Source organism: Malaya genurostris, chromosome 3 (genome assembly GCF_030247185.1).
Source record: "Malaya genurostris strain Urasoe2022 chromosome 3, Malgen_1.1, whole genome shotgun sequence".
Classification (NCBI taxonomy): domain Eukaryota; kingdom Metazoa; phylum Arthropoda; class Insecta; order Diptera; family Culicidae; genus Malaya; species Malaya genurostris.
This window is the reverse complement of record NC_080572.1, coordinates 280,849,915-280,867,333: the sequence shown is the minus strand read 5'-3', so window position 1 is coordinate 280,867,333 and position 17,419 is coordinate 280,849,915. Positions and strand designations below refer to the sequence as shown.

Here is a 17,419-nt window from a genome sequence, read left to right as displayed (position 1 = left end):
ATAATTTAAGCAGGAAAGCGAAAATAAGATCGAGTGAAGGCAATGGTGAGGAAGAAGTAACCTAGGGTAAAACCAATAATTGTAAGTCAAGTGAATTATAAATCAAAAACCTTAATTACACAAAACAAATATATTTCAGTTTGAGCTGCTGAATACAAAAATAACAGCTGCTACAGAAACGGTTTTATTTGGTTTCCTTCGAAACAGCACGAATTGCGGTGTCCACTGTGGCCCTTATTCTGCGAGTCGAGTGAGGTGAGATAGATCGAGTCACCCGAGTCACGCGATTCTGACAGTCGAATGAAGTGACAAAAGTCACCAGGATGAACTTCGATGAACTCTCACCGTATTCTTGCAGTCGAATCTGGATGACAAGAGTCACTACGCAGTGAGTTTCAAAGTCGGTACCGGTAAAGCAAGTGACAGGAGGAATATTAACCGAAAAATCTTAGATATTTTCAAACCTTTGAATTTTTTAACATGGTTTGATGTTGTTAGTAAACAACAAAGTTAATTGTACCAATTATGTTGTTACTTTTTAGGTTTCTCATGAAAAATTCAATTCTCATACATTAGGATAAATGTATACTTCCAGAAAATTAGAAGAGAGATTGAGCTGTAAAATTATTAGATACAACTTTATGAGCATGATGGACTAGGCTCATAATACTTTGGGATGAAAGCACTAATACTCACGAAATGCGCGAAAACACAGATTATTGTAAAAAAAAACTGTTTTAACCCACATAATGTGGTGCAATGATGCTTTTCTCATATAACTCATGTTTTCATAGATGTTACTAAGGAAAAAAAGTTTTGAATTTTGAACAAAGAAAGCTGTTTAAGCATATAGCACAACCTATATAATTTATAAAAAGCTTTAAGGCAAGTTTACAGAAGTTTGTCTACATGGTGGAATACATTTTAAACACACTTGCCCTGTTGTTCTGGAACCCGAAGTGACATAAAAAAAAGTCAACGACAGACCATAAAACCTTTTATTATGGTCTAAATTTGCAAAAATGTACTCAGCTGTTTCTTAGGAAGTGTTTTCGGTTCAAAATTTAATGACAAAATATTCCATACTGAATATTAATCATTATATATTTATTTTTCATCCAGACTGTTGATTTAGTCTCATGCACTATTTCGATTAAACCCAACTAAAAGTTATTTAGCAGGAATTTGATTTTGTACAAGTACCAGGAGTGCAGGAGATGGTTTTTCCAGAGTAGCTGGCAGACAAAGTGCTAGTTTGTTTGCAGTATTTTCTGAGATCGCCAAATCGCCATCGCTAATTCTATGCTCTTGCTACTGTATATAATATTTAAGTGTAACTAAGAATTCTAACCCAGTATTAATTTGACACGAACTACATAAATGATATGCAACAGTTTATGTGACCCAAAGTCATTCGAAACTCTCACAAACATTTGACCGTTAAAAGCCAATCATCAGTCAGTCGAAAACTGAATATTCAATCTTCAGCACAGTGGCTTGGTATGAATTATTTTGTGAGAGGAAGGATGTTCAGATAACGAGATAGAAAATTATACTCAGGGCATCTGTGCCTCATGAAGACTCTAATACCAGCACACTTTAATTGGACTCGTCCTTGCCTAAACCGCAGCCATTATTAACTACTCGATATTGTTGAGAGATTAACTGGGAAGAATACAACTAGGAATCCTGTACGATCCTTTCAGCTTGAACAAGAATGTTACAACGGGTCTTTGTCCACCGGTAAGCATTTTATTCGAATGAGTGACAGTGGTCTGGACCGCAATGTAGGTAAACTTAATACCTAATTTATGCAAATCAAATAAACAAATCTTACAGTTGATATTTCCCTCCTCAGAAGCGTACTTTGCAAATAAGACCGATCGTTGCAAACGATTCAGAAATGTATTAGGGCCAGTAACTTGTAGCGATTTCCAGGAGTATCGACATTAATTATTCATACCAACTAACGGCAATTCATACTAACTAACGGCAACGGAACTCGTGATTCGAAAAAAAAACTGGAATCCGAAAACAAATTCAACACTAAAGATTTATATCGAGAAAATTTATACCTCACAATCGGCAACATTTCCCACTCGTTTTGACGTTTGGGAAAATGAATCGTTCGTCACTTGAGGTTCACCATCTCACTCACCATAGAATGAACCTGTCACGTCACCCGAGTCGACTCCTAGAATAGGGTGACTACAGTCATGTGACAGTGAGGTGAGATTTGTCGAGTCACGTCACTCGACTCGCAGAATAAGGGCCTGTATCTCAGCGCAGGCTAATCAGAAGTGAACAAATCAAAGTAGCATAATTAGAGTAGCAGTTTTGCTAGACCCCAAGGTTTCTGTTTGATTTTCTTTGCGATTATTAATATTATTTCATCATTTGATAGGAAATATTTCTACGTATTGATTTGAATGTTCATAGCCATGTGTTTTGAATTGTATATCATTGAAATGTTGATTAATAGCTAGTAGTGTCCTATTTTGTCTGCAAAAAATCTCCAGCATACCGGATTTCCCTGCCACAGTCGACGGTTTTGAAGGAGTAAGCGATGTATCAAAGAGAGAGCATCGCTCTGATTGGTCAATCGATGCAAAAGCGAAGCTGTTGGAAGCACGCGAATCTATAAATAGAAGCGAAATTAAAGCTAACGTTTCAGTCCTACTCCTAGCATGCTAGAGGTAGGTTGTTGCTAGACAGCAAGACAAAAACGTACCATAAAACGATTTGAAGCTTTAAGGTGAAATGTAGCGGAATGCGAAAATCGCGTTGTTGATCAATTATTCAAAAACTAGACCGATTTTCGAAAAACCAAAAGCACTTAAGTTTTCGAAATCAAATTTATCATAACTAAGTTTTCTTAGAATTTTGAAATTTTACTTTGCCGAGCCAATTACGTTTTTGAAATTTTTAAACGGTAACTTTTACGTTCCACGGGGATGATTTTAGAACTGAAAAGCAGTGTTTGTAGCAGAATTTCACAAAGAATCTGAAAATGCAACTCAAAATTATAAAATTTTAGCTAAAACAACCGAAATTTGAAAAAGTTCAAATAAACTTTTCTGAATTTTTTTTATTGCTTGCGCGTTGCTGTTTCGTATTGAGGTTGTGTGAGAAATGCACGGTGGGCACGGTGGCATTATATCGTGAGTAAAAATTACATATCAAATAATGACGCGAATTTATGCAGTATTGGGTTTTGTGTTGAAATAAAAAGGAGTTGAGTACAATAAAATGGGTATTGTAAGAAATTGTTTATTTTCTAAGTAACTGTCATTTATAATGCTAATAATGCCCAATTCTGTTGAGTTCAATGCATAGATGTTGCTGAAGCAATAAGCCACACAGCCAGGCAGGTATAATTTTAGATTGTAGCAATTTTTATAGCAAAACTATAACTTCATCATTGACAAGGTACTGAATGAAATACAAACCAAGTATTATCGTGATACAAACAATCTGATAAACATTGAAAAACAACAGGAATATACATGGTTAGCAAGTTGGTCAATACATAAACATATAACCTCATGTTAGTCATTCATAATTACTCATAATTTATAGCTCTAGTATAAGAGTAATCACTAACAATAACGATTGAATTAGCATATATTCAAAGTGTGAAGGATTCAAAAACCCATTAGGTCCAGTCTAGCCAAGCCAATATAACGAGAGGTAAGCCCACTGTGCTCAATCATTGAAAAAAGTTCTTATTTCTATGTGTCCGTTTTTCTTGGTATGCTTTGTGCGACAGTTCGTTCAACTGAAGCGGATAAAATTTTGCGCGCATTTTATGACGCTACATTTCACCTCGGATGCAAGCTCGGATGAATTTCCATGTTATGTCGTTTCGCCTGAGAAATTTGCAACTACCCCAAGGTCAATTTTGAGTGCATAAGATTAATTTCTAATTTATATTTAATAAGATGAACATCGATTAATAATGAGAAAAAATTTATCGCTTCAACCGAAATCGTAGAATGGTCTGGTTAACGCTATAAAAAAAAATCTGCTTGCATACAAAACTTGAACACAAGCTTGGCGAAGAGAAGCTTAATATCGAAATCGGTATCGCAAGTATGTACAAAAATATAGTTGCATACATTTGGGATATTGATGTAATCACGTCGGCTACAGAACAAATACAAATGAAGACAAATAGAGTCTATATTTTTTGTTCGCGTGTTAGGTGTTGGTTTCTAATAAAGATCAATCTAAGCAGACTGTCGTGTAGTTGCGGATTCAAAAGTGTGACGATTGATTGAACTGTTTGATTGAAAATGTCGATCAATAGAAATTTTGGTTGCCTTGTTCCACATCAAAGGCTCGAACAACCCCATGGGGCTGATCCTTGTAGTTTTTTTTTTTAATTTTTGGAGGTTGATCAAAGTGAAAACTATGGTTTTTCACGAAAAAATCCGCCGTTTTGAAGCTGTAAAACCTTTAAAAAGTAACAAACAACGAAAAGGAAACAAGTTCGATACAAATGTTTATACAAGTCATGCAAGTAGACAAAATTCATTATATTGATCGAGGTAATGTAGCTTCTATTACGAATACAATGACATGTGGGAGGATGGCAATTTTATTGCAATATAAATGGGTGGTAATATAAATATAACACATATCGAAAAAATATAATTCAAATAATTCTTTATAATTGTGTTGCATGCGCTATCCAAAATAATGAACTTGGTTAGTTCCATCAGCACCCAATAGATTAAATTTCGAAGAGTCTAGAGTAGTTTCCAATTTTCGTCTAATATGTCAATTATGGTGTTGTTTAAGTGAAATGGTTTCGGCTGCCGAGACATGTTTCCTAAGATGTGCCTTCGTCAATGCCCAAAATTCCTCAATTGGTCGAAGTTGTGGGCAATTTGGTGGATTCATGTCTTTTGGGACGAAAGTGTCATTTTTGGTAGTATACAATTCTACCGTTGATTTCGAGTAGTGGCAAGAAGCAAGATCTGGCCAGAAGACAACAGGATCCTTGTGGCTTCGAATCATGGGTAGAAGTCGTTTTTGTAAACATTCCTTGATGCATATTTCACTGTTCATTGAAGCAGTGGTGATGAAGGATTTCGAAATCTTACCGCAGCTACAAATTGCTTGCCAGACCATAGCTTTCTTACCAAATTTTTCGACTTCAATCGATGTCTCGGACTGGTTTAACACTTGCCCTTCTCGCACCGTATAATATTGTGGTCCCGGCAAGGATTTGTAATCGAGTTTCACGTAGATTTCGTCGTCCATGATTATGCAGTTCAAATTTCCAGCAAGAATCGTATTGTACAGCTTTCGAACCCTCGGCCTGATCGATGCTTCTTGTTTCGGAAACCGTTTTCGATTTATCCTTACCGAATTTCCTGATTGCATTTCGCACGGCTTTTTCACTTACTCCTACCATTTTTTGCTATCTTTCTCAGTGACAGTCCGCGTTCTGTACACAAGTTTTCGACGTTGTTCTGCTGAAAGTCCACGCTTTTCGAAACAAACTAATGAAAACGAATAAACAACTGCACAAGTGGTTAGACAAGAGTGTAAACAACAGGACGCAGCCATAAAAATTAACAGATTCTGAACCATTGCGAAATAGCAGCGGTTTTTGGTCGCGTCTATACTTTCTGGGACAGTCTTTAAATAGTCATTTTCGAACGTGAATAATACGAAAACAAGAACAACTGTCACTGAAACGGCGATGACAACTCGTTAGGCACTGTACACACTCACTTTAAAGGCATTATCATCTATGAATTTTGACCAGCCTCAGCCGGTACAGCCACCTATCGGAAAACGGCGGAAGCAAACTTGTACACCTGATAATATAAATGTTTCTTGACACAATGGTAAAACAGAATTGAATCTACAATTTCGGTGAAATTAGGTCATTTTCTGTTAATTTGAAATTAAAGTTTAATCATCACCTAGAGGAAATACAATTTTCGTTTGTCTGCATCACAATTTCGACTAAGATTGTATTAAAGTTATCTTCTATGACAAAAACTTCCACAAAACTATTTTATTTTAGCTTCGAATGAACACGAATCTACTAACTGTTTCATAGAAACTATTACCGATTTCACTTGATGCCGAACCTAGCCTAGTTTTTACCCTGTGTGGGTAAAAAAGGTTTTATAATAATCCGTGCATAGCAGGCCATGACTTCTACGATGGGTACAGCTGCGCTTGATTATTCCAAGCATTGAACTTCTACCATCGTTTTAGTACGGGCATCCATACAGGTAAGAACTAAGAAATGTTTCGGTGTCATTCTTGGGGATTCCTTTTCGGTGGATAGTCAAATATTTACACAAACCCCACCTGTAGTTTGTTGGAAGCTCGTTTCGAATCAAAATTTCAACTTCATTGAACGGAAATTCCGGTCACTTTCGAATCTGATTTCTATAACAACACAGATAAAAATATTTTGTGAATTTACATCTATTTTCATGCACATATTTGGAGCAGGTAATTAAATTAAACATAAAATTACTTTACAATTCTGTACATTTCAATACAATTTATTCGCATAATAAGCGTTAATTGAAAGATACAGTTATATTCATTGAAAATTCAATGCAATTCAATTTAGTTTTGCATCGATGAAGGTTTTCAATCAAAATTTCGATTCAACTCATATCTATTCCATGTTACTATTGATTTACATCTCGTGTAAATTTCATTATTTTTTTCTGTGAAGCTCGCTTCATAACACCGTTGTTTAGTGCAAACCGAACTCAGTTTGTTGGAAGAAATTGCCCTAGGCCAGTTCCAAGTTTCTCAAATCGAAAACAACATAAGTATGAATAGGCAACTTCACCCTTTCATTAACAAGAGAAGCAAACAGTTTCTAAACTCAACAATGCAAACACAAACGTGCTGTCGCAGTCAGTCGCAGAATCCGGTCGATTATTCCGGTTCCCCGAATCATCGGTTTCTGCTCCGGTATGAAAGTTATTCATGTATGCAAATTGCAAAGATTTGCAGGAAATCTCCTCCGTCTGGCGTCGGCTGTATCGGGGTGCCCACCTCAATAGAGACGTTTACACTTATGCCGTTTTTCATTGAGAAACACTGGTGGCGTGGATTGCTCTGGTTTTGCACTTTCGAGCAGAAATGGCAATGAAACACCGTCAAAATATTGCATTTCTGCTCGAAAGTGCAAAATCAGAGCAATCCACGCCACCAGTGTTTCTCAATGAAAAACGGCATTACAATCAATATCGTTTCCGCACGATAGTACAAACTAACCAAAGCATCTTTGCATTTGACTCCTTGTTTTGCAGGTTTCAGTGATCCGTACTGTATGCTCGGAATACAACCATCGGGAACGCCACCGCCACCGTCACCGCAACCTCCGATGACGCCCCGTACACTCTCGGACACCGGCATGGACAGTCTGGACTCGCCGGAACACGGGAAACTGCGTAAACACCACAGCTTCCGGTTGAGCTTCAAGCGTAAGGACGGTCGTCAGCAGAGGGATTCGGTCGGTCCGGTGCCGGCCAAGTTCATCCGGGCGACGTCGGTCAAACCGCACACTCTGTGTCCGAAGTGGAACGAGAAGTTCAAATTGTAAGTGTTACGCTTGGAGTTGTTGTGTTGTTGATGATCCCGATTTTTTTTCTATCTCCAGCGATATCGATGACATTCATTCGGACATGTTGCACTTGGACATTTGGGACCACGACGACGAAAGCAGCGTGCTAGACGCTGTTTCGCGACTGAACGAAGTTAGAGGAGTTAGAGGACTAGGTAGATTTTTCAAACAAGTGTGCCAATCGGCACGACAGGGTTCGCAGGACGACTTTTTGGGTTGTATCAATATCCCAGTCTGTGTGAGTAGCTTTGGCCTTTCCGAGACCTATTCGATTGATTGACTTCTCCGTCTTTTTTTCCCGTAGGATATTCCCTCGACTGGTTTGGAGGGATGGTTTAAACTAGAGGCCCGTAGCTCACGTAGTTCCGTACAGGGCCGAATACGGTTGAAGCTGTGGCTTTCAACACGCGAGGATCGCGGAAACTCCGAGGAAGACAACACACTGGAGGTCAAAAAGTTCGAACGGTTGCAAACCATTTTTATGATGCACGAACTACACGCCCATGATCCGGCGTGGAAGTGGAATGGTGAACTGGCAGGTGCATCGCTTACCATCCTGCATCAGATAGCAGTTCAAAGTGATCTCTCGGATATGCAAATCTCCCTAGCAAAGTAAATGAAAAATGTCTCATCTGTGAACTTCATACGCAATATACCTCTTCTACCTTCAGACTCGTGGCCATCGTTCGGCTTAACCGGAAGAAACCGTTGGATACGAAATTCATTCATCGACAACTGATCGAAGTGGACAAACTGTGGGTTAACAACTACAACAACGAACCGTTAACTCACGAACTCGAACAGTGGCTAGCGGACGCGCTGAACGGATTCGTAGAGCGTTCGCTCAGTCACATGCGACGTCACCGGGAAGTGTTTCCCGCATTGCATCCGCCGTCTCTGGTGCGGCTAGAATTTCTGCTCCGATGTCTGGGACTGCTCGGATCTATGCGAGCCTTCCGCCAGGTTAGCCCATTCAGTAAAGGTGTTCGCGGAGAAATTGTCGGAGCACTACGGAAGGGTTCCATTACCTGGTCCCAAGCGCAACTTCGGGAAGCTCAACGGGCACCGAACCCGTTGGTACATTACACAACGATACTGATAGCCGATCTACAGCTCGGAGTGACCTACTATCACTCGTTGTTTGACACGTGAGCTTCCTCCTTAAACTCGGTTGAAATTAGTTGATTACTCTGATCTTGATCTTTTCCACATTGCAGAACCAACGGAATTCAGTACTTCAGTATTGTTTACAAACAGTTTGATTCTTTGGTAAGCCTAAGATTTCTATTTCAATCATCCGACCAATAATTCCGATCATTTTTCTTTTCCGAACAGCTCTCCGAGGAGGTAACCAATCGGATCGAGTCCGGTCAGCTGCCGGGAACCATCGTCAATCACTGGTCGATACTGGATAACGATCGAGAACCGGACACGGCCCCGTTCGAGATTTACTTTGCCCTGCAGGAGTTTCACAACATGAAATCGCACCTGTCGGTGACTCCGCAACCGCCCGAGAAACCCCTCGGGCTGCAGAACTTTCACGAATGGTTTGAACCGGCCGTCCAGCGATGGATCTCCGTTAGCAAAACGAAGGCGATCCAACGAATCAAGGCTGCCGTCAACGTGGATCAGGTTTGCGAGGGTGAACGGATTGTGCGGCACAGTACATCGTCGATCGATACGGCCTCGTGCTTCTATCAGATACGGGAGTTTTGGAAGAACTTTGCTTGGCCGGATCAAGGTTCGGGAGCACACTACGAAGCGCTGATCATCGATTTGGTGTGCACCACCGCGAACGTTTACTCGGATTTGATTCATCAGAACCTGACGGAAAGCGGTTACTACGACAAGTCGGGACCACAGCGCACCAATGACGATATGTGTGTGATCGTCAACAATTTGGAATATGTCCGACGTGCTCTGGCTGAGTTCCACCCGGAAACCCACCATCTGACAGAGAATGCGGAAAATTTACTAGACAACACAATTGCTCAACTGGAAAATAAAGCGGACCGGATGCTGGCTAAGCTGACGGCATCGATGCAAGGACCACTGCAGAAGGCAGTTTTCCATCTGGCTTGGTCACCGGATTCATTGCCTGCCAATCAAGCGGTGATGCCACTGCTTGAATATCTGGACTCTCATCTAGCAACACTGAATGTTACGCTTTTATCTCAAAACTTTTATCGCGCTATGAGCCTCATATGGAACAACGTTTTGGCCGAATTTGCGAAACAGATGGATGCCGGTGGGGAAGGTGATAAGCCCAGCAACTTTCACGATCGGATGTACGGAGCGCTGCAGCTGTTGGGAGAATTCTTCAACGCTGAAGGGCTTGGACTACCACCGGAAATTCTTCACAGTGATCTCTACTGGCGCGTTGCTCAAAGACTACAGTACCACAAAACGGACACCGACCATCTGATCGATCTTTTCTATCTCCAGAGACTGCACGAACAGCTGAACACCCACGGACCGGTTGGGCTCGGAGTTCTCTCGGTCAAAGCATACTTTAACCATGATTCGCTGTGTGTCGAGGTACTGAACGCGAAAGATGTCATACCGCTGGATCCCAACGGTTTCAGTGATCCGTTTGTGATCGTCGAACTGATGCCGCGGCGGTTATTTTCCCACTGCTCCGAACAGCAAACGAACGTGCACAAGGTGAGTCAGCGGTTTTACCGGTTGTTAGGTTGTGACGGATTTTGACCACAGTATCCAAAACTTCGGACAAAAAGGGAATAATTTAACCCATTTTTTGACATAAGCACATTAAAATTTACGAGGAACTAGTTCTGTACTTTTTAGTTGATAAGAGGACGCTCGCAAGTTCTACCGTACTTTAAAGTTATCAAAAGTTTCTCGTGTTGCTTTTTAGTTTTTTTTTTTTGAAGATAGCCATTAACATGTATTAACGTTTTATCAGTGCTCAACGAAAGAAAAACAATCGATTCGGAGCACAGCCTTCTGAGATGGATCTCATCGCATCCAATGTAATTCAATTGACAGAATCTTTCTGAATAATCTATAAGGAACATTCCGTCACCTCAAATGAACCTTTATTGACAGATCGTTGAATGTATTAAAAGATCATGGTGTCTTCTAGTTATTGTATAATAATTGCTGGAGATAAAAAATTACACTATTCTGATCGATCATGAGTGGGGTGACACGAATCATTCTCCAGCAAAAAGGGAACATCAGCTATGAATTTACTGCATCTTTTGGAAAGAAAGCTCCTAAAACTTTCGTTAGTTTAGGGCAGTGATTCCCAAAGTGGTCCCTACAACCCACTGGTGGGCTCTAGCTCATGTTTAGTGGGTAGTAAACTCAAAATTGACAACAGCTGCGCAATGAGTCGCTGGTTAAAAAAATCATTCTGACTTAAGGAGTGTATCGAAAATAAGCTATCCACATACATTTTTGTTGTACGCTTGTATTTGTGATGGTTTTTTATGCTCAGATCACAGCATACTGTGCGTTTGGCTGTCAGCTTTCGTTTGTGCGGTTAAAATTCTGCGTTTTCAAAGTGTCGCGTATTGAAAAGGAAGTGGAAATAAAGTTCTGGACACATGGCTAAATGAGAAGGGTATGACTATGCGAAAATTGGCGAAGCGGCTTGGAATTCATCATGCCAGTGTAAAAACCATCAATAATAAGTTTGGGGAACACTATTCTTTGGATGAGCTACCAGGAAGAGGCAGGAAACCCATGAAAATGATCCAGCGTATCAAGAGGCAAAATCACCTGAAGACCTACAAGAAGCAGAAAATCTCGAAACAAAGTTTAGAACAGAAGAAGCGAGCAGCAACAAGGGCACTGGAAATTGTATCCACGTCTTTTGCTGTGTCCGGATGCATGCGTTTTGATGGACGATGAGACTTGTAAAGGAGGACTCAAAAACCCTTTCAGGTCCACAATACTTTACTGTCGTCGTTGGGGAGGATGTGAGCGATGCGGACAGGTCGATTGAGTTGAAGAAATTCGATCGAAAGGTACTGGTATGGCAACCAATATGTTCCTGTGGTTTGAAGTTAACCATTTTTACACTACCGGAACTATAAATGCAGAAATCTATCGATCTGAGTGTCTCCAGAAGAGATTGCTGCCTTTATATCCACTGTTTTGGTCGGATTTAGCGTCGGCTCACTATGCCAAAACCACTCTCAATTGGCTTGCGGAAAAGGGTATAAATTTCGTTGAGAAAAATATTAATACACCAAATTGCCCTTAGCTTCGACCCATCGAACGTTACTTCGCAATCGTGAAGAGAGTCTTCAAGAAGACTGATAAGGCAGCTGGGAACATGCAGGAGTTCAAAAAAATATGGACTCAAGCGTCCAAAAAATGCGATGTAACACTTGTTCGGATCTTCACGAAGAGCGTTCGATCAAAACGTCGAAAATTCGTGAAGAAATAACTAAAATTTCATCCGGTTTTCATTATGCTCAAGTTTAGCCTCGTACAATAAAGAAGCAATTTTTAGTTTGAAAAAAATTGGTTTTTTATCATTATTTTTGAAGAAAAATTTGTGGATAGCTTATTTTCGATACACTCCTTAGACCCAGAGTAAACGTGGAAAACTTTTCAATGTATCATTGCGAAATACAATCCAGAACCAAGGTAATCTATTAGTTGTAAGAGTGATGTGATTATTGAATCATTAAATGCTTGTGAGATTTGTGAGTAAGAAAATGAAAGTGAGAAGATGAATGCCTTAAGTGATGTTACGGCCAAAATTTGGACAAATAACAATAAGTAAAAAAGTTTGAATGTGTCATTTGAAATTCAAACCATGTCTTTTTTCTAAATTCAATCCATACAAAATACAGAGAGAAAATTCAGGTTCAGAATTCAGAATAAAAATCCTGGTTCACATTCATGAGTCAGGGGTGTGCCTCGGATCGATGTTCAATTTTCAGAATTCGAGTACACAATTACGTTCAAACACAGAATTAAGTTCCAGTATTTTATTTCCCGGATCAGAATTTAGGTTCAGATCCAAAATTTCTTCAGGAATTCAGATCCAGAATCTAGATCTGGGATAAGAATTTATGTTCAAAACTGAAATCCATGTCAATTTCAGATCACGGAAAATTTCTGAATCAGAATTCAGGTCACGGAAACCTTTGAATCCCTGTCAAATCCGGGATGAGGGTTCTGGCACAGAATTGAAGTCCAAGTCCAGGTTGAGAATTATTTCTTCAGAATCCAGATCCAGAATCCAGGTTCAGATAAAAACTCTGTCAAGAATTTTGGCCCAGAATCTGGGTCCAAGCTCAGAATTCATATCCATAGGTCAAGAGTTGAGGTCCAGCATCTCGTTCCAGACTAAAAATTCTTGTCCAGAATCGAAGTCCCGAATTTAGGTTTAGAATTCTTATTCAGAGGTTAGGTCATGTTACTCTATTCAGGTCCAGGTTCTAAATCCAAGCAGAGAGTACCGGTTCAGGGTCAGAATACAGATCCAAGATCAGAATCTTTATCCAGAATGCAGGTACAGAACTCAGATCCAGATTTAAAGTCCTTAATCAGGCTACAAAATTTGGACCTAGAATCCAAGTTTCTGAATCCAAAATCAGAATCAAGTTCCAGGTACAGGATTCTAATGCATGTCCCGGATCTCTGTCAAATTTTCAGAGTAAAAAATCTTGTTTAGAATCCAGCTCCAGATTTAGACTCAAAATCTACGTCAGTAGTTCAAGTCAAGAAATTAAGTTCAGGTCTAAAATCCGAATCCATGCTCAGAATCCAAGTGCAGATTTCTGCTTCAGGTTCAAATTTTTTCTGTCCGAATTCTGGTTTTAAATCCATGTCCAGATTCAGTATTAAGATTGAGAAAACTTGTCGAGCCCTGGGTTTCAGAAATCTGGTTTAAAACCTCTGTCAAGTTAAAGTTTAGAACTGAGGAATCCTAGAGAACCTGGACCTGAGCCAGAATCCAGTCCAAGGGCAAAATACTGGTCAAGAATCCAGGCACAGAACTTACGTCCACAGTCTAGGTTCAAAGTTTAGTTTCAGAAACTTTGTCAAAAGTTCGGGAAACAGAATACTGGTCCAGAATCCAAGTCTAAGCCCTTGTTTCGAATTCAGGTTCAGAATCTAGGTTAAGGTCTCTGTCAGGGGTTCAGGTTCACAATCTCGGTCCAGGTCTAGAAACCAGATCCATGTTCCTGATCCAAGTACTGAATTCTGCTTCAAGTTCATCCATGTCCGGATAAAGAATCTCAGGCCAGAATCCAGGTTCAGATTCAGTATTCTGATCCAGAAACCTTGTTCGATAACCAGATCCAATATTCGGGACCTGATTACAGATCTAGATATCGCGTAATTATTATTGAGTGAGAGGACTTACGAGTTTTCCTAACAATCATAGAACCAAATTATTCACATGTTTATCCCCAAAATTTAATTTTTGTCTTTATTTTCTCTGTGGAAAACTGTTTGATTTCAAATGTTTTCGTTTTTGTCTCTTACACAAGTAAAACCAAAACCATAAATGACTCGAAAAGTTACTTTTGGACGAGTACCTGAAAAGAATCACAGTGTTGTCCACATGCGCCACAAAGAAAACAAACCTAAGGCTGAACATTTCTCTGCAAACCCAACGAAAAGACAGACTGAAATTATGACTGATAAAATGAAAACAAAAACGAAATAAAAAATCTTCCGTCACAAGCTTTCGAAGACAGTTACAAATCGAATCGTTCTGCCAACTGAACTACGGTGGATGTGATGATACACAATTCAGATTCGATTCGATCTCTTATTATTTCACCGGTTGAGAAATGAAATGCGATATTTCGTTGTGTCTCTATTGACTTCAATTTTGCTTACCCAATGTTTGATCGATAGGATCTTGAATTGATAAATAATTTCTAGCGCGTTAACTGTACAATGATGAGTCGATTGCAGGAGAATTTTAATAACTTTTTTCTACTTGGTGGACAGTAGAACGAATAATATATTCAAAAAAAGCATTCGACCAGAAAAGTATGGGAACCACTGGTTTAGAGTCACTGTTTCTGAAAGGTAACTCCTAAGACAAACTATTATAAAACCTGGTCTTTACTGCTTCTCGATCAGCAGAGCATAACCCATTTTTTTAATTACATTTATAGATGTTTCAAGCTAATGGTAACTCGTCTCTCGAGTCCGAAAAACTGGGCACGATATTGTAAATTTAACATTAATAAAAAACAATTACAAAGCATGTTATGCAGCTGATTAAAAAATATTACCCAACTTAGCTTGAATATCATGCGCAGAAATAGCAGGAGCGCAGGTTATCGCTAAACTAATTCAAATACGTTTGCACCTATTGTGTCTGCGTTTAAGACATACTGACAATTCTGCGCTCCTGTTACTATAAAATAAATTCATGCTAAACAGCGTTCCATTGGGTTTAATCTAAACATGGCAGTGTAATAAACCAGTTGGAATTAAAACAGCCTTTTGTCGCTATAATCACTATTTAGAATGAGGCAAAAATATATTATTGTTCGTATTGACCACCCTCCGTGCATCGAAAATATCGCAGTCAATATTTCTCAGTGTTGCGATTCAGTTGTGAATTTACTCAGTACAGATGTTCTAATTGATGAAAATATAATAATTAAATTTTCAGCGTCGAAATATCATCGGAGACTCTTCCACTTTTCGATTATCTTTTTAACGATATTCCTATGAGTGAAAATTCGTCATCAAGTTTCGCTGACACAAAAAAATCATTTCTAAGCTTTCAGAGTTTTATAGATGCTTGTTTCATGAATTAAAATCTCAGAAGTGATTGTTCAGTCACTGATTTTATTTTAGAAAATCTCTTGAACTGATTTTTTACTCGTGGTAATGGAATAAACTTTTTCTGATCATGATTTTTCAACACTGATTACAATTATAGATGTTTAAACTTTAGTCTTTGGTTTGGAATAATTCATTTTTAATGTTGATTCAATAGAATTTATTTAGGTAAATATTACTCATAATTTGGCAACTCCATCCATTACCTCAAAAAGGAGTAGAGTAGAGGTAGGGAACCCAAATTTGGACTACGTGTACTTATATGAAATTGAGTGACTGGCTACTCATTTTTGAGTTAAATTCTATGAGCGTGTAGTTTAAATTTGTCGTGTACTATGACGCACACACACACTTTGTTAGTTTGATAAGCATAAAACAAGTTGAAAATATATGAGCTGAGCTCATATCTGGTTTTATCTTCATCCTACGAACAGTTCCTCTCTTAGTGAAACCGAAAGCCTACACACTCATTGAACATAATTTGAAAATGAGTGACCAGTAAAGAGTTTCGTTTTGCCTTTCTCAATAGAAAGGTATTAGAATTGCTGAAAAACCCGACTTTCGAACGGAGCATCGGAGACCCATAGTGTTATATACCATTCGACTCAGTTCGACGAGATCGGAAAATGTCTGTGTGTGTATGTGTGTGTATGTTTGTGTGTGTGTGTGTGCACTTTTCGAAGATATTTGAACGCGCTCAATTTTCTCAGAGATGGCTGAACCGATTTTAACAAACTTGGGTTCGTTTGAAAGCTACTGTTGGGCCATTGATCGAGTTCAAAGATCAAATGGCTGTGACTTTTGGTTCCAGAGATATGATGGTATAAGTGACGTAACCGAACAAAACACGTTGATTTTTACCGCTCTTATATATAAGGGTGATTTTCTTATATCACCTCTAATTTCGTAAAGCGCTAGTGCTCAAAAATTCAAGCACCTCGAAAAATGTCCTCATGCAAAATTTGAGCTAAATCGGACATGCGTAAGGGGTGCTGCCCGGTGGTTAAGGTTTGCAAATTTTCGATCTTGAAAAAGCACCATAGGGGGGAGTACATGAAATTTCCAAAATCGAAAATTTTTTTGATGCCGAAACTCTTAAAACTGCATAAAACGTCGAGATTTAGTTTCATCTCAAAAATTTTTGTTTTTTTAAAATCAACTTTCTGGGACTTAGAAAAATTCCCAAAAAGTCGATTTTCTCAAAAAAAAAATATCGTTTGACTGTCTTCGTTCTCCGTCAACGGACAGCATTCGGAAATAGTAATTTTGTTTATCCTAAATGGCTATGGAAAAATCAACAGAAATGTTAATTAAATCAACATTAACCCCCTTAGTTAAAACAACCAGGGCGTGGAAACAACAACTGCAATATGGTAATTTTGTGATTTGGGAGTTGTCCGTGTTAAATTTAACCGTATTCTCGTACAAGTTGTCATGTGAATGAAAATCCTTCCTAACGCTATTGGGTGAATGTTATTCGTGGCCGTTTGGCATGCAGCCATCATCACCAGCCATTGGACATTTGTGCTCGTCTTTTTGGACGATTGGTAGCCAAAGCAAATTGCCATTCATGTTACCTAATTCATCGTGAAACCCAATTACCGTTTTATTGAAAGCTACCCTCCCGTCAAACTCAGTAAGCATGTTCGGCAAATCGGTTCAATTAAAGTAAAACTCCGTTGGTTATATTATAATAGAAAATTAACTATTGTCCCTTCGCTGTTACAGAAAACCCTCCACCCGGTGTTCGACGAATGTTTCGAGTTTTCCGTCACACAAGAACAGTGCCAAGCCGAAGCGGCAATGATTGTGTTTACCGTGATGGACCACGACGTGTTGACGGCGAACGACTTTGCCGGGGAAGCATTTTTGGCGCTGACGAACATCCCCGGCGTGTCGAGCAACTTCAACATGAACATCGAAAATTTTGACTGTGTGGCTCAAATTGATTTACCGTTGCTGGAAATGAAGGACAAAAGTATGGCCCTGAACATTCAAAAACCT

General features: G+C 39.2%; 1 protein-coding gene across 3 annotated transcripts in view; it reads left to right on the top strand.

The window, feature by feature from the left end:
- The window catches only part of LOC131437211 (BAI1-associated protein 3), a 347,788-nt gene that overhangs the window by 317,886 nt on the left and 12,483 nt on the right, over positions 1-17,419 (top strand). For all 3 annotated transcript variants that reach the window (XM_058606395.1, XM_058606394.1, XM_058606393.1), the window contains 7 exons: positions 7,302-7,590; positions 7,652-7,853; positions 7,920-8,227; positions 8,287-8,763; positions 8,833-8,884; positions 8,951-10,279; positions 17,144-17,393. In XM_058606395.1, the coding sequence (XP_058462378.1) occupies positions 7,302-7,590; positions 7,652-7,853; positions 7,920-8,227; positions 8,287-8,763; positions 8,833-8,884; positions 8,951-10,279; positions 17,144-17,393 (2,907 nt within the window). The remainder of the gene's footprint in view (positions 1-7,301; positions 7,591-7,651; positions 7,854-7,919; positions 8,228-8,286; positions 8,764-8,832; positions 8,885-8,950; positions 10,280-17,143; positions 17,394-17,419) is intronic.